The sequence below is a fragment of the Calidris pugnax genome, unplaced genomic scaffold, assembly GCF_001431845.1.
Source record: "Calidris pugnax isolate Ruff unplaced genomic scaffold, ASM143184v1 scaffold34, whole genome shotgun sequence".
NCBI lineage: Eukaryota > Metazoa > Chordata > Aves > Charadriiformes > Scolopacidae > Calidris > Calidris pugnax.
Window position 1 is genome coordinate 1,871,220 of NW_015090771.1, and position 24,270 is coordinate 1,895,489.

At 47.2% G+C, this 24,270-nt stretch overlaps 2 protein-coding genes and 1 long non-coding RNA gene across 3 annotated transcripts in view; 1 reads left to right on the plus strand and 2 right to left on the minus strand.

The window, feature by feature from the left end:
• LOC106887426 overlaps positions 1–23,903 on the plus strand; it is a 26,330-nt gene extending 2,427 nt beyond the window's left edge. The window contains exon 3 of the long non-coding RNA XR_001411886.1: positions 23,774–23,903. This is a non-coding gene — a long non-coding RNA (uncharacterized LOC106887426). The remainder of the gene's footprint in view (positions 1–23,773) is intronic.
• Positions 10,870–14,640, minus strand: LOC106887417 (alcohol dehydrogenase 1-like). Its single transcript, XM_014940928.1, has 9 exons — positions 14,396–14,640; positions 13,972–14,073; positions 13,636–13,777; positions 13,450–13,537; positions 13,108–13,327; positions 12,733–12,993; positions 12,286–12,421; positions 11,637–11,775; positions 10,870–10,989 (listed from the first exon to the last, which is right to left on the minus strand). Exons 1-9 carry the CDS (start codon positions 14,411–14,413, stop codon positions 10,965–10,967), a joined length of 1,131 nt encoding a protein of 376 aa, XP_014796414.1. The 5' UTR covers positions 14,414–14,640; the 3' UTR covers positions 10,870–10,964.
• LOC106887412 (alcohol dehydrogenase 1) lies at positions 15,815–21,517 on the minus strand. Its single transcript, XM_014940918.1, has 9 exons — positions 21,168–21,517; positions 20,163–20,264; positions 19,466–19,607; positions 19,282–19,369; positions 18,940–19,159; positions 18,566–18,826; positions 18,119–18,254; positions 16,696–16,834; positions 15,815–16,048 (listed from the first exon to the last, which is right to left on the minus strand). The coding sequence occupies exons 1-9, from the start codon at positions 21,183–21,185 to the stop codon at positions 16,024–16,026; spliced, it is 1,131 nt and encodes a 376-aa protein (XP_014796404.1). The 5' UTR covers positions 21,186–21,517; the 3' UTR covers positions 15,815–16,023.
• Positions 23,904–24,270: the final 367 nt, after the last annotated feature.

Genomic DNA, 24,270 nt, shown 5'->3' on the forward strand with positions numbered 1-24,270 from the left:
GTGACCATGACACTTTTGCAGTAGAGACACATGAGATTGGGTTACTGAAAGGTTTATAATATTTTAGAGATGGAGGTGAGGCATTTGGGGAGGTTTGTGATAAAATATTCTCAAGTATTTGCTTTCATTGAAAGTCCAATAAAACCCAAAAAGCTGGTCTATTTCTGTGCTGATTCTAAGAGGTTAGTATTAAACTAACTATGCAAGGGAAATCTTAAAGATAAAAGTTGGGGAAGGGTTATGCTGGTACCTCCTTGCTTGTATTTTCTTGTGACAGTATTTTCTTGTGGCATGTGTAAGTGTCTTTGCTAGTCTTTAAAACATAATTATTTGGTCAGCTGTGGAACCAGCGGTGTTTTAGGAACCAAGCAGAGTTGAGGAGCTCTCTAATTATCTGCTGAAATTTGAAGTCCCGCTGAGTTAGTGGTCATCATCAAAGGGGCGGGAGGATCTCCAAGTTACTGGAATGTTATCAGTAAGGCATTGGCTGGCTGGAGGAAGGGCTGGCTGAGCAGCATCCCGCTGGCACTCTTGACGTCGGGGCTGGTAGCTGAGTTTAGCAGCGAGGGTGGCAGAACGTTCTGAGGAGCTGGCAGCTGCACACATGTCTGCCCACACACTGGGCTGTGCACAGGGTAAACCATGGATGTCTGCTGCAGGCAGATGCTTGAGCTGTGCTGAAATGAAACTCATCCTGGCCTGGATGGGCGTACACTTCGCTGGGTAAAAAACTGGCTGGGTGGCCTGGCCCGAAGAGCTGTGGTGAATGGAGTTAAATCCAGTTGGCGCCCGGTCACGAGTGGTGTTCCCTGGGGCTCACTGTTGGGGCTAGTTGTGTTTGATATCTATACCAATGATGTGGTCGAGGGGATCGAGTGCACCCTCAGTCAGTTTGCAGAGGACACCAAGCTGGGAGGAAGTGTTGATATGCTTGAGAGTAGGAAGGCTCTACAAAGGGATCTGGACAGACTGGATCAATGGGCTGAGTCCAACAGTGTGAGGTTCAACAAGGCCAAGGGCTGGGTTCTGCACTTGGGTCACAACAACCCCACGCAGGGCTACAGGCTTAGGGAAGAGTGTCTGGAGAGCTGCCCGGTGGAAAAGGACCTGGCAGTGCTACTGGCTTGGGGCAGAGTGGCTGGAGATCTGCCCAGTGGAAAAGGACCTGGGGGTGTTAGTTGACAGCCAGCTGAAGATGAGCTGGCAGTGTGGTTAGGTGGCCAAGAAGGCCAACAGCATCCTGGCCTCTATCAGGAAGACTGTGGGCAGCAGGACTAGTAAAGTCCCCCTGTACTCGGCACTATGTTCAGTTTTAGGCCTCTCACTACAGGTGGGAGTGGGGGCAGCAGGACTAGTAAAGTGATGATTGTCCCCCTGTACTTGGCACTGTGTTCAGTTTTAGGCCTCTCACTACAGGTGGGACATTGAAGTGCTGGAGCATGTCCAGAGAATGGCAACGACGAAGCTGGTGAGGGGTCTGGAGAACAAGTCTTATGAGGAGCAGCTGTGGAAACTGGGGTTGTTCAGTCTGGACAACAAGTCTTATGAGGAGCAGCTGTGGAAACTGGGATTGTTCAGCCTGGAGAACAGGAGGCTGAGGGAAGACCTTATCGCTCTCTACAACTACCTGAAAGGAGGTTGTAGAGAGGTGAGGATCGGTCTCTTCAAGTAACAAGTGATAGGACAAGGAGAAATGGCCTCAAGTTGCAGCAGGGGAGGTGTAGATTGGAAAGGCTAGATGTGGAAAAATTTCTTCCCCGTAAGCGTTGTCAAGCATTGGAGCAGGCTGGCCAGGGAAGTGGTTGTGTCACCATCCCCGGAGGTATTTAAAAGACTTGTAGCACTTAGGGACATGGTTCAGTGGTGGACTTGCTAGTGTTAGGTTTACAGTTGGACTTAATGATCTGGATGGTCCCTTCCAACCTCACTGGTTGTGTCATTCTACGTTGAGAAGCCGATGGGCAGTACGCAGAGAGAGCAGTGACAGGTAACCACGGGGTGGCACTGCTGTCGCGACAGAACTTGTCACTACATGGAAGCGTTCACACAATTTTTCAGGTAGTAGCAGTTCAAAATACTTGATAAAGTTACAGTTGTTTGTAGAGGCAGAGTTATTTGATCGCAATCAAATTTTGTTTCATCTAGGTTCAGATTGTTTTCAAAAATGAAAAATAACGTTTCTGTTAAATTAGCGAAACTTAGAAGTGATACGTGATGGTGCAGACAGAGGAGGTGGTTTGCTTCTAACGTATCAGCGTGGTGATGCTTTTTTCCCCAATTCTGCACAAATCTATTTATGTGTTTATATTTATTACAGAGTTACTCGACTAATTGATTACATTTTATGACTTGTCACTAGTACAAAATTAAGGATATGCAGGCATGTATGCAGTATTAAGGAAGTATTGTTTATTGGGAGGAACTTCTTACAGTGTTTTCTTGCTAGGGAAGTGTTAGAACTCAAAGTATTTAACAAGTTATTTTGGTGTCATCTCATTACCTGCGGTCCTACTGTTTTATGCTTAAAAAGTAGTTAAGAGAATTATAGGTAACTTTTATAGCAGGGCAAAGTGAGTTCTATGTGCAGAAGTTACTGTATATTGTCAAACAAGATGGAATTTGTTAACCTTTGATAACTCATTTGTACATTGGTGATGTGCCATGTAATTGCTGATGGTGCTGAGGGGTTCCCAGAAGTTCAAAGGCCTATGGACTGGGATAAGGGTTGCTCAAAAGAGGTCAAAAGGCATTATAATGTTATGGGTCCAATGTTCAGCACCAAGAGAAGAGTCTGTTTAGCAGAATGACGTGCTCATAGTGGCAACCCTATTCTCTGGGGAAGATTTTCAGCAGTTGTGCTGCAGTATTCAGTTGGACTTGGTGCTGGAAATACACTGAAAGTACAACAGCATTTGCAAAAGTGAGACCGCACCCGTGCATGCCTGTATAAATGTTACATGATAAAAAGAAAGTTATGTACTGCTTTATATAATATGCTTCAAATAATAAAGCGCTAGCTACTGTTCTTTATTACCTTTCAATCCTAACCATTCCATATTTGTGTGGGCTGCACTTTCTTAAATGCATATTAATTCTTAATACATATTTAGTAAATATTAAATAAATTTGTTAAATAATGAGAACAGCCAAAAATAAGGCTTGAATTCAAGTCAGAGTCTTCAAAAATTTGAGATCAGTCCTTAGAAACTGAGGACAGTTCAATTGCTGCAACAAAGAAAATCAATTACCTGAATGTTTGTTTTAAACTTAAAAGCCTAACCCACAAACACAGGAGGTTGTAGAGAGGCAGGGATTGGTCTCTTCTCCCAAGTCACAGGCGACAGGACTAGAGGAAATGGCCTCAAGTTGTTCCAGGGGAGGTTCAGGCTGGATATTAGGAAAAAATTTTTCACCAAAAGGGTTATCAGACATTGGAATGGGCTGCCCAGGGAGGTGGTTGAGGCACCATCCCTGGAGGTGTTCAAGAGATGGGTTGATGTAGTGCTGGGAGGTATGGTTTAGTGATGGTGTTGCTTTTTGTTTGTTGTGCGGGTGTCTTGTTTGGACAAGATGATCTTTAAGGTCCCTTCCAACCTAGAAGATTCTGTGATTCTGTGAACTTAGACATGTATAGTATTCACTTATTGTCTTTAGACGTTCCTGTTCCATGAGAGCTTTGGGCAATCTTGTCACTGTGGCTGTTCATCAGCTTAGTAGCATTGCTCTCCTTTGGCAGGCTGTGAAAGTGACGGTTTAATTGGTTGTCTCGATAGCTTTTTTGCATCTTCGTAGAAACTGTCCTCATGTTGAAGAGAAATTTGGGGGAGTTTTCTTCCCTTACTCTTTGCTAAATTGTGCTTTGCACAGATAAAGTCACACAGAAGGAGAGTATGACAAAAACATTGGTGAAGACAAAGCATTTTCAAACAACCTTCAATAATGACACTTCTGTGACCTGTTAAATGATTCTCTCACCCCACACTTCTTGTGTCTGCTCCAGTCCTACATATTTTCTATTATATAAGCTGAAAATGTTATTACTCTATCCTGTCAGTTTATTATGATTATATAGTTCAGCAATGGATCTTTTCCAGCAAGGTGGAAGTTTGCTTGAAGTTACTGTGGTCAGCTGGGGTGTAGATGTACAAAGCCCTACATTGTAGCCTAATTCTTCTTGAAACTCTATTACTGTTGCCTAAATGCACAGACAATTGAGTTTGAAAGTGAAATAACAGACTTTGGTGTGCATTCGCTTTCCTCATAAAGATTGAGCACTGGGTACCTAAAAAGATACATGTGGAAATACATAGCCTCATTGATTGCATATTAATTTTCCTTTTTAGATGTTAATTAGTTGTGGGAATGAGGTTTTCTTGGATCATTTGAAGGCGGGTCTTTTTTTTTTTCTTTTTTTCCTTTTATATGCATCAAAGATGACAGACTTGTAAGATAGGACAACAAAATATTCAGCTTCTATGATTAAAATATGCCTCAGTATAAGGTAGATTTGATTTCTTGATAACTTACCTCTTTCCTGCAATCAAGAGGTCAAAAACATCATTGTTTTTTGTCAGAGGATGCGTTTCTATTCTGTGTTCAGAGTGCCTAGCATGGTGTGCTCTTGGTCTTGGACAAGGACTGGTGGTTTCTGTGTAGGACTACTGAGATTGCATTGATAGAGAAATGCTTTGTCAGAGTCAGTGGAAGAACCTGTGGAACCGGGGTGGTTCTGGTGAAAGTGCAAACCTGGGAACTCAGATCAAAACTGGAATATGCTATATCGAAATTAGGTGCCTGCTCTTCCAGCCTACTAGGGAATAAAGGGGGGTTTTGGAGGTTGGTTTTGAATGCAGGTATCTAAATTCCATGTCTGTCCTGTTTCAGAGCTGAACTTAAGTCAGTGATCATTTGTGGCAGCACTGTACCAAACAAAATATTTCGTCTAATCCCCTCAAAAATGCAAAAGAAATGACAATACATCAACCAAATTTCTGAAAATTGCTACTGTAAGCATTAGTGTAATGCTGTAACAAGAGTAAGTTCTATTGTGTTTTTGATAAATTATTGTTATTTTTTCCTTCAGAACAGAGAAGAGGTTGTTTTTGCTGCAAGTTAGGTCCCAGTTACAGTTTTCTCAATTTCAACTGAGTTTCTCAGTAAGATTTCACCTGAGAAATTCAGACTATGCCACTGTTACCCAGCTCTCTTTTACTGCAGTTTTTTTAATGATATAGGGATTTATAAAAATCTCCATGATTTCTTTAAGAATTAATGTTTGGGGACATACATACCCTGGAAGCTTTCAAGAAAGTTACTTAAGTCCACATAAAAGTTTTAGCATTGGTTCAGTAAATAGCCGCTGGTGTAACATAAAAACATAAATTTTGTATGTGAAAGTCAAAACACATTATCGTCTGCTTATCAGCAACTGTACATGGATAAAGTACATAAATATAAGGCTCAGTGCTTAGTTGCTAAAGGGGATGAATTCTTGCTCAAAGCAAGAAAAGGAACTACAGAGATTTGAATAGCAAAATACTGGCTGACAAGATGCTGTTAATACTACTCTGGTGATAAAAAAGATAAGGTGATAAAAATTATATGCATTTCTATTGAAACACATCTGTTTACTAAAACACATATTCTGATGTACAACAGAAGACTTTCTCTGTCTTGCATTAGGATGCAAGGCCCAAAAGATGTGAAGATGAAGAAAGCCAAAACAAAACTAAGTACATTCCTAGAATTCTGCAGTGATTTAACCCCAGCCGGCAACTAAGTCCCAGGCAGCTGCTCTCTCACTCTCCCTTTGGTAGGATGGGGAGAGAATCAGCAGGGTAAAAGTGAGAAAACTCGTGGGTTGAGATAAAGAGAGTTTAATAGGTAGAGCAAAAGCCGTGCACAAGCAAAGCAAAACAAGGAATTCGTCCACTCCTTCCCATGGGCAGGCAGGGACTCTCAGCCATCTCCAGGAAAGCAGGGCTCCATCACACCTAAAGGTTATTTGGGAAGACAAAGGCCGTTAACTCCAAACATCCCCCCCTTCCTTTTTCTTCCCCCAGCTGTATGTGCTGAGCATGATGGCACATGGTGTGGAATATCCCTTTGGTCAGTTGGGGTCAGCTGTCCCAGCTGTGTCCCCTCCCAGCTTCTTGTGCACCCCCAGCCCACTCGCTGGTGGGGTGGTGTGAGGGGCAGAAAGGGCCTTGACTCTGTGTAAGCCCCGCTCAGCCAGAACTAAAGCATCCCTGTGTTATCAGCACTGTTTACAGCACAAATCCAAAACATAGCCCCACACCAGCTACTGCAAAGAAAATTAACTCCACCCCAGCCAAAACCAGCACAAATTCTTACCAAAACGAAAACAAAGTAAGACCCTTCCTGCATTTATTAAACCTTGTAGAGCACAAAATCTCTCAGCAGGTTTATTAGAAAGGAAGTTTTCAAGAGATAACCAGCCTTGATTGCAAATGTTTGATTATGTTCAAAGCAACTTTGTGCTGTGTTTGTTCCAGAGTATGGCTTCCATCTCGGTTTGTGCAAACTGGGGGTAATATGACTTGGGTAGTAGTATCAGTTTAGTACTGGCATAAAGCTACTAGTAATGTTGATGCCGAGAGTATCTTAGTAAAGCTAAGTCGGTGAGTAATTGCTCTTAATGCTTTTTGGAAAAAATCCTGTTCCTTATGAAGCATTGCTTGTATGGCACGGTGCCTGGGTGATTTCAGTTAGAACAGCTCTCACCTCTGGAGAAACCCATTTGCCTTGGAAGAGTTCGTGCAAAGGGCTTATTCGCAGCTGTGAAACTTCAGTGGTTGTTGATGGCAGAGTTGCTTCTGCTGATAGCAAGGTGGTTGCTAGGCTTCTCTTTGCTTTTGGCTTTGTAAAACTTTAATCACGTGGCAAATACAGAAGGAAGGAGAGGAAATTAGGGGAAATAAGTACATGCTTAGTATATTTCCATTCTGAACTCACAGGTGTCAGCAAAGACCTTCACTGTGGCACATGTGCACCAGAGATGTGTCATGCTTTACAGCTGTTTAGGCAGAATAGGATCAATGGAGCAATGCCTGGAACAGCAGCAGTTCTCTATACGAGTGTTGTGCACCAAATGGTGTACCTGAGGGGCTGGACAGATTTCGTACATGAAATGCTCTATTTGAATGTAAGATGTAATACAATAAATCTGAGTCTATTCCTTTGCTGCTATAGGAACTGTATCACGTAGCCCTTATCATAAACCTGTCATGTTCTGTATTAAAAATAGGGGCGTTTACTACCATTAAGATTGTTTACGATAATTTGATCTGGTCAGTCATCTTTTAATTTCTAGATTACTTTTCCCTGATTATTCCTGTGCAAACAATGCCAGTTAATTGTAAGGCTGAGACTAGAATCTGGCACTACAGGAAAAGAATAATGCTTCAGTCAAATGTTGTGGTTCATGGTTTTTCCAGAGTAATTGACAAATGTACTTGCAGTGTGAGATTCTATTTCTTTCCCTTGGATTCACGACAAATACCGGCTGCTAAAGTCTCTAAATAAAAACTAAAGGGAAACTACTATTTCTTAGATTTGAAAAGGCTTGCTGTCCTTTGTTCCATTGGGTTCAACAAGGGGAAGTGCAAACTCCTGAACCTATGCGCCAGTACATGCTGGGAGCCACCCAGCTGGAAAGCATCTTTGTAGAAAAAGACCTGGGTGTCCTTGTGGACACCAAGTTGACCATGAGCCAGCGCTGTGCCCTTGTGGCAAAGAAGGCTAATGCTGTCTTCGCCTGCATTAGACGAAGAATTGCCAGCAGGTTGAGGGAGGTGATCCTTCCCCTCTATTCAGCACTGGTGAGGCCACGGCTGGAGTGCTGGGTTCAGTCCTGTCAGGAGCTACGACATGAGCCATCCATGCATGGTATAGATAACGTCGATATAATTTGCTTCGGTTTCCATAGTAACATTGTTGTTAGTGCTGCCCGGTAGTGCCACTGGTAAATATGGGATTTTTTTTCTGTCTCTGGGAGATGGATTTCTTCCAGTTCACTTGTAGCATGAAACCTGTGTTTCCAGGCAGGCTAGACAAGTTGTGTATTTCATAATAGGCATGGCAAAGGGATTTTGCTGCCCGTTCTACAGGGGAAAAATGTGTTCTATACAAATAGAACGTAAGGGATGCTACTGAGACCTGTACTCATTGTAGCAGGCAGTTCCAAGGATTTCCATTGTAAAATAGACGAGGTGGCTGTTTCTGTGGTACTTTTATATAAATAGTTTCTGTGAAACAGACATACTGTGTACACATGTAATTATGGACTTCTTGCTTATGACTTGGATGCCCCAAGCAGGCTTTTCTTCTCCTGTAGGAGGCTCTGAAATGAATTTATGAGAACTAGGAGCTTTCACAAAGAGATGCTTGAGGCAGAGTTTTGAGGATGTCTTGACGCTGATGTGGTGAGCAGCCCCTAGCTCTAATGGCAGAGCAGGAGGAAAGAGGATAGAGCTGCTAGAAGTTTGTATTAAGAAAGAAAAGACAGGGTCAGGGTCAGACAGAGGTACCATGAGGCATGGGAGGCATGTCGACACCAGAAGAGTTAAAATCCGTGGAGATAATGGAGTTTAAACTCCATTAAGCTTAATGGACTATAAATACCATTAAGGTTTCTCAACCAGATACTGCTTCTAACACAGGATTTTACTGTGGAAGGGTGTTTTCTACACATGCACATGGATATAAACAACTTTCATTCTGGCTCTGTGCAGTGTACTCATTTCCAAATCTGACTATGAAGTAATCAATCAGTTCCAGCCAATGTTTCCATCACAGTGTATGATCATGCAAAATCAAGATATGCTTTCTGCAAACTTAAATATAGAAATATACAATATATATGTACTATACATGTACATATATATAAATATATGCATGTTGCAACTTCACCAAAGTCTCTATTAGCTGCTCAGAGTCAAAATAGTTACAGTAAATAATTTGTCAATCCAAATAGCTTTTTTTTTTCTTCTTTTCTTTAATAGACTGTTGGTTTATAAAGCATGGCAATAATTATCAGGTTGATTATTTGATCTAAGATTTCTAGGCCTCTAGGAGTAAATCATGATTTCATCTCTAAATGTGCACAGAGAAATGCCCTGTTTTGTTTCATGGAAGGAATCTGCTTGCTTTCTTCAGTGGGCAGAGGTTTTACTTTTGCTCCCTCATATCACCCTCCAGTTTCAGGGAAAAATACTATGCATAGAGAGCAGTAGTTTTAAAATCCTTGGCTGTGCTAAAGGGATTGGAAATTCAGTAACAAGATTGCTAGATGATCTCCAGAACACCAAACACCATACTGAGTGAGACACAATTATCAAGTTTTCTCTAGCTGCTGAAGTTGATGCTGCTTCAGTGACATCTGGGTTTTTTTTGATGAGGGACTTTGTGATTGCAGCAAAGTATAAGTTTATGCTAGAAAATTTAACCTTTTTGTGTACCTAAGGAATGGGATAATTTCCTCCAAGACTAGCAGTGATGACGTAAAACCCCTTCTTGGATCAGGAACCATTTAGAATGCTGTAGTGTGCAGAACTCAACTCTTTAGCTGTTGAACAAGATGATAGATCCACTAATATTAATATTTTTGAAATATTGAAAGACATCTGTTAACATTAGGATTCAAAAAAGATTACTCCTGATCAGAAAAAAACCTCAGTATTCATGAATCAGGAGGGCATTACTCTGTACACTCATGCTTAGGACACCCAGCTCTACAGCTGATTCACGTGTCCTTCATGCCTGTTACCCTGTCAGTTCATCCATCAAATTGAGAGTTAGTTCCACTCTGACATATTAGACATTGGAGACATACAACAAAAGTATCAAAAAGGTCTATTAAACATGTACAATTGATTCTGTTCTCTCTAGTGAAGGGGAATGGCTGAGAGAAAAAGTGTGTTAAAACAGAACAGGAATCTTATAACAATTGCTAATTTTGAGTTCATGTTATCATAGAACCATAGAATAGCTCAAGTTGGAAGGGACCTATAAGGATCGTATCCTTGCATTTCCTTTTGTGTGCAGAAAAATTTAGTTGCCAGGCTGGTTGTGACCCTGGTAGCTTCTATAGAATTGTACTCCTGCAACGTAAGGAGGAATTTTACTTTTTACTTTCTGGAAGTGTAGGTTTAGTACCTCTAGAACCCACATTTACATATAATGGGAAAAAAATGCATTGGTAATTTATCTTCCTAGTTCCAATCTGTAAATTTCTCTGAGTTTGTTATCAAAAACAAAACAAGATCAGGAGAAAAGCCACCAGACTGGGCTCAGGAGGCCAGAGGATATAAAGAGGACAAATATGAATTGAAGAAGCAAAAATTAGGAGAGAATAGGACAAAGTAATGCGATAAGAAAACTTCATGTTTACATTAAAGGGGCTGGAGTGACAGGTTTTACCTGAGGATAGCCTCATGTAGCAAAACGTATTTTGGTCCTGTGAGTGAGACAAGAGAACAGCAGCAGCAGCTGTCATTTCCCTGCCATACTATGGTTGAGGTTGAAGCGTTCAAGCAGCTGAGACAGGGGCAGAGATTCGTGGGCTTAAATATATACGGAGGGTGAAGGTGAGAAGCAGCAGGAGAGGAGGGGACAAAGGCAGTTGCTCATTGCTGAATCAAGGGGTGTGATGGAAGGGCCAGTGGTAGGAGGAAGAGCTCCACCTCCCAATGGGGCTTCTGTTGATGGAGTGCACTGCATGGGACGGGTTTGACCAAAACCCTTTATTGGTAAAAGTATCTCTTAGAAGAGGCATCCTTCTGGGTCTCGGCGGGGCACAGGAGCTCTGGGAGCAACACCAGCATCAGCACGTTCCTTGTTGTCATCTCCTTGTGCCCAGAAAGTGAGGTGCTTGGCGAGAACAGCCTGTTCCAGGAGTGTCTGCTGTGCTGGTCCCTCTGCTTGGCCTCCCGTGGATGTGTCCTTCAGAAGAGCAGGACGGTGCGAATACTGGAAAGTGGAAAGGCAGGGGGGAGTGAGAGGTGCTGTGGCTGGGGCTGTTCAGGAGCAGGCAGCGGGGCAGGCAGGTGTGCCTGAGGACCGGCCGCCTTCTTTCTCATCCAGCCTCTGCCTAAATCAGCTGCAGGAGCCATGCAGCAACGGGGCAGCCTTCAAAACCCTGCTGGAGGGAACCCCTCAGGAGTTGGGGCGCCTTCTCTGTCCCCTAAGCTCTTGTGCTGTGCTGTAGGATGTGATCTTCCTTCCTTTGGCTTTTATGGCCCTTAGCCCCTCATGGTAAGGGCCAAGGATGCCCCTTACCCCTCGCTCCCCTTCCCCGCCTGTCCTGTGCTCTCAAGCAGTGCCCTGGGATGCAGTGTCTGAGGGTCTGTGCTGGCTTCAGTGCAGCGCTGGGGCCATGGGATCTCCACTGAGCTGAACCATGAGCAGGAGGACTCCCTGTGTTGAGCGTGGGCCCTTCCCTGCAGGACATGGCAGATCCTCCCAACATACCTCCCTGGTCCCTGCTCCCTCTACAGGCTTGGATGCTTTTTGAGAAGGCAATATTGGATGCTCTGCCTGCCAGAGTGTTTGGTCTGTTTGAATTTTAGGTGGAGGTGGTGGTGTTTGCATCTCGCTCCTGCTGGTCGGGGTCTCACCTTTTTCCTGCACGTAACAACTCAAACCCCTCGTTCACTTTTGCGATGGGCAGCGTGTGTGTGATCAGCAGGTCTGAGTTGAATTTCTTCTCCATGTAGCTGGAAACTAATTTGGGGATAGAATCTCTCATCTTCCAACCTAGAAATGGGAGAAAGCACCTGCAGTGAATGATCAGAGCAATGCTGTTTTGGTAAGGCAGGATTGCTGTGAGGGTCAGGACTGGGCAACCAGTACTGGTGCCTTTATCTTGTGAGAAATTTTCCTCTCCTTGGGATGAGTGTGGGTTAGCAAAGCTGTTCTGTGCATTGGAACTGTACGAAACTGTTACTTGTTCATCGGCATTTTTAATGCCTATGTATAGAGTGGCAATGCAGTGCTCCTGTTTCATTGTGTTTTTCTTGAAAACCCTCTCAAAGTGTCTTCCTGGGACAGTGCCAAACTTGAAATATTCTTGGTTACCAAGAGCTAAGTGACTGTGAGGAAAAGTGACTCTTGTCCTACAGCTGTGAACATTACTCAGATGGGAAAACTCGTTTTTAAGGGGAGAGTTATTGATATGCCTTGAAGGGAACCTGTTCCAAAGACATTTGCAAATTACCATGAAAAAAAAAGGTTGAAATGCCTGAAATGTTTTGTTGAGTTTCGTACCTCCAAGGAGAGTCCCCTTCCATGTGCGCCCAGACAGCACAAGCGTAGGATCGATGGAAATCACTGATCCAGAAGCCAGTTCTCCAACCATCACACAGACGCCAGTGTTCATATTGCAGGAGGCCAGGGCAGCAGTCTGATGGGACAGGCAGGTGAGTCAGAGAACACGGTGATGAGTTTGTCAGAAAAAGCATTCTTTCTGTGCAGTCATCTGCCTCTCCCTGGTCATCTGAAAACACATGCTCCCTTGTGCAGCAGAGATGGAGAGCTCAGGGCCCGTTTGAAGACATGTAGATCATTTCCTCCCAAAGGCACTAGACTGCCTGTGTGGGCAAAGAGGTGCCCAGCAGTGCAGGCAGCAGGCAAGGGTCGAGCAGGGTGCAGCTTGCCCTGATGGGAGCCTGTGAATGAGGTGGGAGGGGGGACATGTGCTGCAATGCCACCTACCATGGTATCTGCACGCCCAATGACCTCAAAGGAGTAGTCCACGCCATGGCCGGTCATCTCAGTGAGCACCTCCTGGATGGGCTTGGTGAAGTCGTGAGGATTGATGCAGTGGGTGGCTCCCAGCTCCTTGGCCTTGGCAAACTTGTCCTTGTTGATGTCAATGGCAATGATGCGGGAAGCTCCAGCTGCCTTGCAGCCCATGACAACAGAGAGGCCAACTCCTCCCAGGCCAAAGACGGCGCAGGTGGAGCCTGGTTTTACCTGCACAACATGGGTCCCTGTGAGTGAACCAGCGTGAAGAGGAGGTTTCTGTTGCACAGGGTTGGTGTGGGGGTGGCCGTGGGGTGCTTGTGCTGGACATGCCCGAATACCAACCTTGGCGGTGTTGATGGCAGCGCCGTAGCCTGTGGAAAACCCACAGCCCAGCATGCAGACTTTCTCCAGCGGTGCAGCAGCGTCTATCTTGGCCACGGCGTACTCCGGGACCACGGTGTATTCTGCAAAGGTGCTGACCCACAGGAAGTGGTGGATCTGCTTCCCTTTGCACGTGAACCGGCTGGTCTTGTCAGGCAGCAGGTTTTGTGGTTCGGAGAGGCTGTTGGGTGGTGCATGCATTTGTTGTTCATCAAGAGAAAAGTAAAGAACCCGTGGGGTTGTCAGGGTTGTTGAGAGGGAGCCGACCCCATCTCAGCATAGGGGAAGGAGAAGCAAACTCACTGGGACTTCTGGCAGTAGTTGGATTCGGGATTCAGGCAGAAGGCACATTCCCCGCACTGTGGGAGGCAAAGGGGGATGACTTTGTCACCTGGAAGAACGCAATTCCATGTTAGGTGATTCTCTCTGGGCAGGCCCTGAAGAGCTGAGTCCTGGGTGTGTTTATTTGTGTGTGTGTGTGTCTGTTACCTGGTTTCACCGAGGTCACTCCTTCTCCTATGCTTTCCACAATCCCAGCTCCTTCGTGGCCTGGGATAACTGGGAAATTCATATTAGGAAAGGTGCCTTCCAAAATATATTCATCTGTGTGACAGATGGCCGTGGCCACCATCTGTTTGGAGAGGAAAGAGCAGGTGAGCTTTAGAAAAGGTCTGGCCTTGCTTTGATTTAGTTTGTGGAAGGATTTTTCACAGGGCTCCCCTAGAGCAATTAAGGCTTTTTAGTGGACACAGCTGTATTCAAGGTGTAGCCACAGGAAGAGTAATTCATAGAAGGGAAAAAAAATCTATGGAAATCTGTGTTTACCTTGATGCGGACTTCACCTGCCTTTGGAGGTGCGACCTCCACCTCCTCAACAGAGAGTGGCTTGCCCATGGCCCAGGCAACAGCAGCTCTGCATCTGATAACCTGGAAGGAACAGATAAGGGTGCATGGGAATGTTTGTCTTTGGCACAGGGCTGGGGAAGGTCCTCTTCCAGTCACCTGAGAGAGAGAACCTCGGTGGTGCTGAGCTGCAGATGGAGCCCAGTGATGTTCACTAAACACTGTCCCAGTTTAAGGTCTGAGGAAACAGCACTTAGGCTTTGTCACACACAGAGTGTGAGGTTGGGGGAGTAAGGTCAGAGGGAAGAGGGTGCGCAGTGGAGGTGCACAGGCTGAGCCATTTACAGACTATTTCCCCAGGAGCTGAGATGCTCAGAAAGGAAGATGGGGACTGAGTTGTTCTTACCTTTCCAGCAGTGGCCATGTGGTCTGAGCAGAGTCCTTGCCGTCACTGCAGCAGGCTGGAGGGAAGCTGCCACCCCTCTGACCGAAGCCCCGAGTTGTGAAATGGCCCAGCCGTGGAGATGGAGCTCCTGGTCACCCCCTGGCCACAGCAGAAGGGAGGGAGTCGTGGTGTGGGAGCGTCGGTGGAGAGCGTGGAGCGGTGGTTAATCCGTGTGCGATGCTGAGGAGCACAGTGAGTGTTGATCGGAGGAGCTGGATGGCGGCAGGGAGATGCCAAAGGGCGGCAGTCACAGTCAACAGGGAGTGGGTACAAGTCCTGTGGGGAGGCTTTTATTGGTGGCTCTGCCTTCAGTCCGTGCCCTGCCCTCCCTCCCTGCCTGAAAGGCACAGAGAGCTCAGTGGGATCTTTCTCCTCCTCCTCCGGTTGGTTCTGGCAGGTGTGGAGGGAGGAGATTTGCAGCAGCGTTCGGGATTCCTCAGGGTCCCCTTGTTGCCAAGGTGTAGCATTTGACCTGGCCGAGGTTCACACCAAGGCATTTGCCAAAGGATTAAAGATTAAAAAAAAAAAAAAAAAAAACGTAGTGAAAACACAGTATGGTGGACAAACAGACATGCCTTTATGGAGTGAAGCTTCCCTGTCTGTGGTGTTGCAGCTCTTTTCTCCTGGGTAGTAAGGGCAGAATGTGTTGGGAAGGGGGGCTTTTGCAAGGACACATTTGTTCCAATTGTGTGTAACCCGTTTTGTGAGGGGTTTGCTGCCCCGGGCTCTCCTGGTTCCCACCAAGCTGTTTTCTGCTGAGGCATTGGGCAAGGTGAGCAGGACCTTGTTGGAGGACCAGGCTAAGATGAGCACCCCGTGTGTGACCCTCTGGTTTGGGAACTGTCTCTGTGCTTGGGAAGACGTCAGCCCCAGGTTTATGTGTTCAGGGGACTTGCCAGGAGTGGTTTGTGTTAGAACTTGCTACCGCGTGTCCCAGCCCTGTTTCATGGGGTGAAGGGGAAGGTCAGCAGCACTTGATGTTGGCAGCCGTACCCCCAGCTCCCCAGTCCTGTGGGTCCATCTCTGCTTCCATTGATGCCAAGCAGCAGTGCTGCCCATGCCCCTGCATCTGACTGAGCTCTTTCCTTGGGCAAGGTGGCCCTGTGATGTGACAGTGGCTCTAGCTGTGTGGAAGTGCTGCTGGGCAGCCTGTTGCCCAGCCCTGCTGATCAAATGCAACCTCTAGGTCGTGGTGGCCGGGTGCTGCTGTGCTCCTGTTGTGAGGTTAGAGGCAGCAGCAGAGGAGGGAGCAAAGGCAGTTGCTCATTGCTGAATCAAGGGGTGTGATGGGAGAGCTCCTCCTGCAGTAGGAGGAAGAGCTCCTCCTGCCCAATGAGACCTCTGTTGATGGAGTGCACTGCATGGGATGTGTTTGACCAAAACCCTTTATTGGTAAAAGCATCTCTTAGAAGAGGCATCCTTCTGGGTCTCGGCGGGGCACAGGGGCTCTGGGAGTGACACCAGCATCAGCAAGTTCCTTGTTCTCATCTCCTTGTGCCCAGAAAGTGAGGTGCTGGGCGAGAACAGCCTGTTCCAGGAGAGTGTCTGCTGTGCTGGTCCCTCTGCTTGGCCTCCCGTGGACGTGTCCTTCAGAAGAGCAGGACGGTGCGAATACTGGAAAGTGGAAAGGCAGGGGGGAGTGAGAGGTGCTGTGGCTGGGGCTGTTCAGGAGCAGGCAGCGGGGCAGGCAGGTGTGCCTGAGGACCGGCCACCTTCTTTCTCATCCAGCCTCTGCCTAAATCAGCTGCAGGAGCCATGCAGCAATGGGGCAGCCTTCAAAACCCTGCTGAAGGGAACCCCTCAGGAGTTGGGGCACCTTCTCTGTCCCCTAAGCTCTTGTGCTGTGCTGTAGGATGTGATCTTCCTTCCTTTGGCTTTTATGGCCCTTAGCCCCTCATGGTAAGGGCCAAGGATGCCCCTTACCCCTCGCTCCCCTTCCCCGCCTGTCCTGTGCTCTCAAGCAGTGCCCTGGGATGCAGTGTCTGAGGGTCTGTGCTGGCTTCAGTGCGGCGCCGGGGCCATGGGATCTCCACTGAGCTGAACCATGGGCAGGAGGACTCCCTCTGTTGAGCACGGGCCCTTCCCTGCAGGACATGGCAGGTCCTCCCAACATACCTCCCTGGTCCCTGCTCCCTCTACAGGCTTGGATGCTTTTTGAGAAGGCAATATTGGATGCTCTGCCTGCCAGAGTGTTTGGTCTGTTTGAATTTTATGTGGAGGTGGTGGTGTCTGCATCTCGCTCCTGCTGGTCGGGGTCTCACCTTTTTCCTGCACGTAACAACTCAAACCCCTCGTTCACTTTTGCGATGGGCAGCGTGTGTGTGATCAGCAGGTCTGAGTTGAATTTCTTCTCCATGTAGCTGGAAACTAATTTGGAGATAGAATCTCTCATCTTCCAACCTAGAAATGGGAGAAAGCACCTGCAGTGAATGATCAGAGCAGTGCTGTTTTGGTAAGGTAGAGTTTGCTGGTGCCAACAGCGTAGCAGCTCTTCTCTGATCAGAATATCAGAGCCAGCCATGGCCTTGTCCTCTCTACCAGGCTGTGTTACCTGTACAATATATGTAAAGTGGTGCCCATATATGAAGTGCTGTACCCATTTCTTGGACTGCGTCAATATTACTGGGGTGAGGCTAAAACTGTGAGAGGATGCCTCCTTTGAGCTGGGAGTATAGAGGAGGGAAGGAGAAGACCCTTGAGTTGCATCAGCCCCTCCACTGGCATAAGACAGAAGAACTTGCAGTGAAATGCAAGCTGAGATCACTTGCTGGGGTCTAAGATGAGTGTGTATGAGTGGCCACCCCTGAAATGCCAGGTCGTGGGTGCATGTGTGACAGAGTGACAGGGATGAGAGAAAGCAAGAGAATGGCAGAGGGAAGAAGAGTCCTGTAGTGGAAGGAGATAGCAAGATGGAAGAGGAAGGTGGTGTTGGGACACTAAGGCATTGCTTTTGTGGGACGTTTCTGATCTCCCTACACATACTGTAGAGTCAGGACTGAGCGATCAGTGCTGGTGCCATTATCTTGTGAGAATTTTTCTTCTCCTTGGGAGGAGAGTGGTTTTGTCCTGGTTTTAGTCTCCAGTCAGCGCAGAGAGATGTGTGTGTTGAACTGTATGAGGCAGTTACAGGTTTATTAGAACGTTTCATGCCTTTATAGAGAGTGGCGATGCAGCACTCCTGTTTAGTTATAGGTTTTTTTTTTACTGGAAAGCTCCCTCAAGGAGGCTTCCTGGGACATGCCAAGCCTGAAATATTCTCGGTGACCAAGAGCTTAGTAAATAAGGACTATGAAGAAAAGTGTCTTTTTTCCTAAAGCTGCGGACATTGCTCAGATGGGAAAGGTAATTTCTAAGGGGAGAGTTACTCATATGCCTGCGGGAGGGAGTTTCCCACATTCCCAGCTGAGGGAAGGGATGCCATGCAGGGGGACCTTGGCAGGCCTGAGGAGTGGACCCATGGGAAGATCATGACATTCAGAAAGCCAAGGGCAAGGTCCTGGACCTGGGTTGGGGCAATCCCTAGTGTCAGTGTAGGGTAGAGGATGAGTGGATTGACAGTAGCCCTACAGAGAAGGACTCTTCAGAGGTTTCTTCCAACCCAAAACATTGTGTGATACTATGATTTGGAAACTACCATGCAAGGAAAAGACTGAAATGCCTGAAATGCTTTGTTGAGTTTCATACCTCCAAGGAGAGTCCCCTTCCATGTACGCCCGGACAGCACAAGCATAGGATCAATGGAAATTGCTGATCCAGAAGGTTGTACCCCGACCATCACACAGACGCCAGTGTTCATATTGCAGGAGGCCAGGGCAGCAGTCTGATGGGACAGGCAGGTGAGTTAGAGAACATGGTGATGAGTTTGTCAGAAAAAGCATTCTTTCTGTGCAGTCATCTGCCTCTCCCTGGTCATCTGAAAACACATGCTCCCTTGTGCAGCAGAGATGGAGAGCTCAGGGCCCGTTTGAAGACGTGTGGATCATTTTCTCCCAAAGGCACTAGACTGCCTGTGTGGGCAAAGAGGTGCCCAGCAGTGCAGGCAGCAGGCAAGGGTCGAGCAGGGTGCAGCTTGCCCTGATGGGAGCCTGTGAATGAGGTGGGAGGGGGGACATGTGCTGCAATGCCACCTACCATGGTATCTGCACGCCCAATGACCTCAAAGGAGTAGTCCACGCCATGGCCGGTCATCTCAGTGAGCACCTCCTGGATGGGCTTGGTGAAGTCGTGAGGATTGATGCAGTGGGTGGCTCCCAGCTCCTTGGCCTTGGCAAACTTGTCCTTGTTGATGTCAATGGCAATGATGCGGGAAGCTCCAGCTGCCTTGCAGCCCATGACAACAGAGAGGCCAACTCCTCCCAGGCCAAAGACGGCGCAGGTGGAGCCTGGTTTTACCTGCACAACATGGGTCCCTGTGAGTGTCCAGCGTGAAGAGGAGGTTTCTGTTGCACAGGGTTGGTGTGGGGGTGGCCATGGGGTGCTTGTGCTGGCCATGCCCAAATACCAACCTTGGCGGTGTTGATGGCAGCGCCGTAGCCTGTGGAAAACCCACAGCCCAGCATGCAGACTTTCTCCAGCGGTGCAGCAGCGTCTATCTTGGCCACGGCGTACTCCGGGACCACGGTGTATTCTGCAAAGGTGCTGACCCACAGGAAGTGGTGGATCTGCTTCCCTTTGCACGTGAACCGGCTGGTCTTGTCAGGCAGCAGGTTTTGTGGTTCGGAGAGGCTGTTGGGTGGTGCATGCATTTGTTGTTCATCAAGAGAAAAGTAAAGAACCCGTGGGGTTGTCAGGGTTGTTGAGAGGGAGCCGACCCCATCTCAGCATAGGGGAAGGAGAAGCAAACTCACTGGGACTTCTGGCAGTAGTTGGATTCGGGATTCAGGCAGAAGGCACATTCCCCGCACTGTGGGAGGCAAAGGGGGATGACTTTGTCACCTGGAAGAATGCAATTCCATGTTAGGTGATTCTCTCTGGGCAGGCCCTGAAGAGCTGAGTCCTGGGTGTGTTTATTTGTGTGTGTGTGTCTGTTACCTGGTTTCACCGAGGTCACTCCTTCTCCTATGCTTTCCACAATCCCAGCTCCTTCGTGGCCTGGGATAACTGGGAAATCCACATCAGGAAAGGTGCCTTCCAGAATGTGTTCATCTGTATGACAGATGCCCGTAGCCACAATCTGTTTGGAAAGGAAAGAGCAAGTGAGCTTTAGGAAAGGCCATTTTTATTTTGCTGTAATTAGCACCGTGGGGGGGTGGGCGGAATTGGACAACCTTGCCCATCGTAGCACCATTATGAGTTCTTTCCAGCTCCTCCAGAACCCTTTGGTATTTCAGTATTGATTTCTGTAGTGTGTTTGCTATGTGAATGAGCGTCTCCAAAACTAACAAAAGAGGGGTCAGGGCAGAAAAGTGGAGGAAGAAAAGACAAGCAGGAGAACCAGCTGAACATTCCTGCCAAGTTTTGCTGAAGCTATGTGGCTGGCTCTGTTATTCAGGTCCCATGCCATTTGCTGGTAGGCTGTAATAGACTACAGGGATTTGTACAGGGCTTTAATGGACTACAAGATTCTGGCCTTGCTTTGATTTAGTTTGTGGAAGGATTTTTCACAGGGCTCCTCTAAGCAATTAAGGCCTTTTAGAGGACATAGGTCCCTGGCAGCTATGTTCAAGGTGTAGCCACAAGAAGAGTAATTCATAGAAGGGGAAAAAAACCTCTGGAAATCTGTGTTTACCTTGATGCGGACTTCACCTGCTTTTGGAGGTGCAACCTCCACCTCCTCAACAGAGAGTGGCTTGCCCACGGCCCAGGCAACAGCAGCTCTGCATCTGATAACCTGGAAGGAACAGATAAGGGTGCATGGGAATGTTTGTCTTTGGCACAGGGCTGGGGAAGGTCCTCTTCCAGTCACCTGGGAGAGAGAACCTCGGTGGTGCTGAGCTGCAGATGGAGCCCAGTGATGTTCACTAAACACTGTCCCAGTTTAAGGTCTGAGGAAACAGCACTTAGGCTTTGTCACACACAGAGTATGTGGTCTACCCTTAGGAAATTATTGGGTTTTTAATGGCTTTTGTGGATTTTTCCTATTGCTGTCATAGGTTAATGGACAGACACTGCTCCGATGGGGAGTGTGGACCCTACCTATTGGAAATGCCTGCTCAGGACTTTGCTGATGGTCGTGTGAGATAGTGGGCTCAAAGTTCCTAAGAGGAGATAAGGAACAGTCCCCATCTGGCTGGCAAGTGGAAAATGTTTTCCCATGCCAAAAGGATGGTTTATGTGTGGCATCTCCCAAACCCCAAGCCCATCGCCCCAGAGCTGGTCTGACATCTGCAAAATTCAGTTTGGAGCTTGAGAGGGGTTTTGCCAGGGACAAGGTGGAATGCAGGAGATGAGTGGCTGCAAGTCTGCACCTCTCAAGAGCTGTTTCCCTCCCAAAGCAGGAGCTCCGAGCGGGGCTGAGCAGGAGGGTGTTTTACAGAGCAATAGGATTCAGTGGTTTTGTTCCTGAGCTGCTGGGCAGAAGAGGAGAGAAACGCACTGCCTGATGCAGGGACCGACACGTGCAGTTGTCTGAAAGCAGAAGCCCATGTATTTCCAAGGGGTTTGGATGGGTTGGGGGAGTAAGGTCAGAGGGAAGAGGGTGCGCAGTGGAGGTGCACAGGCTGAGCCATTTACAGACTATTTCCCCAGGAGCTGAGCCCCTCAGAAAGGAAGATGGGAACTGAGTTGTTCTTACCTTTCCAGCAGTGGCCATGTGGCCCCTCTGACCGAAGCCCCGAGCTGTGAAATGGCCCAGCCGTGGCGATGGAGCTCCTGGTCACCTGCTGGCCACAGCAGAAGGGAGGGAGTCGTGGTGTGGGAGCGTCAGTGGAGAGTGTGGAGCGGTGGTTAATCCGTGTGCGATGCTGGATGCTGAGGAGCACAGTGAGTGTTGATCAGAGGAGCTGGATGGTGGCAGTCACGGTCGACAGGGAGTGGGTACAAGTCCTGTGGGGAGGCTTTTATTGGTGGCGCTGCCTTCAGTCCATGTCCTGCCCTCCCTGCCTGGAAGGCACAGAGAGCTCAGTGGGATCTTTCTCCTCCTCCTCCGGTTGGTTCTGGCAGGTGTGGAGGGAGGAGATTTGCAGCAGCGTTCGGGATTCCTCAGGGTCCCTTGTTGCCAAGGCGTAGCATTTGACCTGGCCGAGGTTCACACCAAGGCAGTTGCCAAAGGATTAAAGATTAAAAGAAAAAAGAAAAAAAAAAAGGTTGGGAAAACACAGTGTGGTGGACAAACAGACATATCTTTTCAGAGTGAAGCTTCCCTGTCTGTGGTGTTGCAGCTCTTTTCTCCTGGGTAGTAAGGGCAGAATGTGTTGGGAAGGGGGGCTTTTGCAAGGACACATTTGTTCCAATTGTGTGTAACCCGTTTTGTGAGGGGTTTGCTGCCCCGGGCTCTCCTGGTTCCCACCAAGCTGTTTTCTGCTGAGGCATTGGGCAAGGTGAGCAGGACCTTGTTGGAGGACCAGGCTAAGATGAGCACCCCGTGTGTGACCCTCTGGTTTGGGAACTGTCTCTGTGCTTGGGAAGACGTCAGCCCCAGGTTTATGTGTTCAGGGGACTTGCCAGGAGTGGTTTGTGTTAGAACTTGCTACCGCGTGTCCCAGCCCTGTTTCATGGGGTGAAGGGGAAGGTCAGCAGCACTTGATGTTGGCAGCCGTACCCCCAGCTCCCCAGTCCTGTGGGTCCATCTCTGCTTCCATTGATGCCAAGCGGCAGCGCTGCCCGTGTCCCAGCATCTGACTGAGCTCTTACCCTGCTCATCAAACTCAACCTCTAGGTGATGGTGGCCAGGTGCTGCTGTGCTCCTGTCATGGAGCTGAGCAGCTGGCACTAGAGTGGCCGTGCACTTGCAGATCATTTTGTCCTGTAATTCCAGTGCACAGGGATAGTTATCAGTTTTTAACAGGAAACTTTTGGTATTATTTGGTATTATATTGGTATCTGAAAAGTGAAAAATTGGTTTCACTTGTCCTGAGCAGCCAAAGATGTGACAGCCCGTGAGGATGACATTGGCCTGTCATCTCCCGGTTATCTCTGCAGCACTGTGGTTACTGGGATCCATACTCCCCATCTCATAACCTGGAAGCAATAGAGGAGATTTTGCTGTATGGATGTGACCATTTCCCTGTGATGCACGGTCAGGGAGGCTGAACTTACAAGGGTGTAAAAAATGGAGCTGCACAGTGAGTGTCTCCACACAGCGGAACACTTGCTGCTGGGGCTACACAACTGTCTTGTGTTGTTTCCTGGGGGGCTTGCTGGGTGGGTGGGATGTGATAGGAGATCAGCACACAGTAGTTCTGAGCTGCACAGAAGGGCACGTGGTGTTCAGTAATCACTGGCATAGTTTAAGGTCTGAGGAAACACCATTTGTGCTTTGTCAAAGTGTTTGTCTTTTGGGCAGTTGCTGGCTTTTTCATGGCTTTTGTGGATTTTTCATAGTTGTCGTCATGTGCTCTGATGGGGAGAGTGGATCCTGCTTATTCACAGGAAACCTCCTAAATGGAGGCTCAGACCTGGCCTCTACATGTAGACCTGAGCCCACTCACCCTGGAGTACCTCAGAGTCAGAGAGCCATTGGGAAGGTCTGTCAGAAGCGTGCTGTCCAGAACTGCACAATGACACAAAGAAATTAATCTTGAGTTGGGTGTGGATGGGGTCCTGCATGGAGAAATACTATAGGACAGCATGAACTATTTGTCATTCCCCTGTCAAAAGTCACTTCCTTCCTCCATGTGAAGACTTAACTAGATTGCTGCCTTCTAAAATGTCACTAAGAAAATTATTTCATGGGCTTATTGGTTTGGATGCCAGCAACTAACCTAAAACGATAGTAGCAGCAGGTGTTTACGGTGCTTGGCAGATTACAACAGGAACAGCCTTTGCATGGGCCTGAAGAGGACAGAAACAAGGAGGTTTGTTGTAGTTTATATACTTTATAACCTAGCTCTATTTTATTTTTCTTCTGCTTTGAAGGACTGCTGCTATATTCTCTGCCCTTCATGCAATGGGGAGTGCTTTGGAAAAAAACATGTATTTGGCATATGGAAGATACTTTACTTCTGTATTCCTTCTTTCTGTCCCTACAGCTAGGTTTAGACAGACCGCCTTTGGCTTCTGTTTAAGTCATGAGTTAAATGTACTTTAGCTGGTACAATAAGCTAGCTTGGCCTCCACAGAAAACATTTTGTTTGAATACTCTGAGAATTGAGTATTATTATGCACTTGTTTCTGCTTAATCTATGTTATTACTTATTAATTAAGTAGAATTAAAGCCCCTCTTTTTTTTGTTTTGACTAGTGATCCAGTTCACACTGTTGGTTCACGCACAACCTGGCTTGAAAGAGATGAGAACTCTTCAACTGAACAGCACCTGAAAAGAATTATTTTATGGTCCAGAAAAAAAATCTTCAGCGCTGACTGCACAGGTAATCCCACAAGTGTCTGAAGTTTGAGTCTTAATTGCTGTGTAAACTGAGTTTATTATAAATGCATGTGTTTAAGGATCATCTTGTGTTAAAGTATAATCTCTTGGTAAACTTATTCTCAAATCATTAACCTAGCTGGGCCACTCAAGGACTCTTTCTGCTGGCACAAACAAGTCAGTCATCATTAGCCCACAGTCCCCTTAACTTCACTGGCTCTTTTACCCAGCTGCCATGCACGCGAGTGCCTGCAAAGCCTGATGAGTACTCTCAAAAGTTAAGTCAACATTGACCATATTTGCTAAGATGGAAACGGCCTCTGTTCCTGTTTCCATGTTACAAATGCAGAAAGCAGGAAGATACTTTATGTTT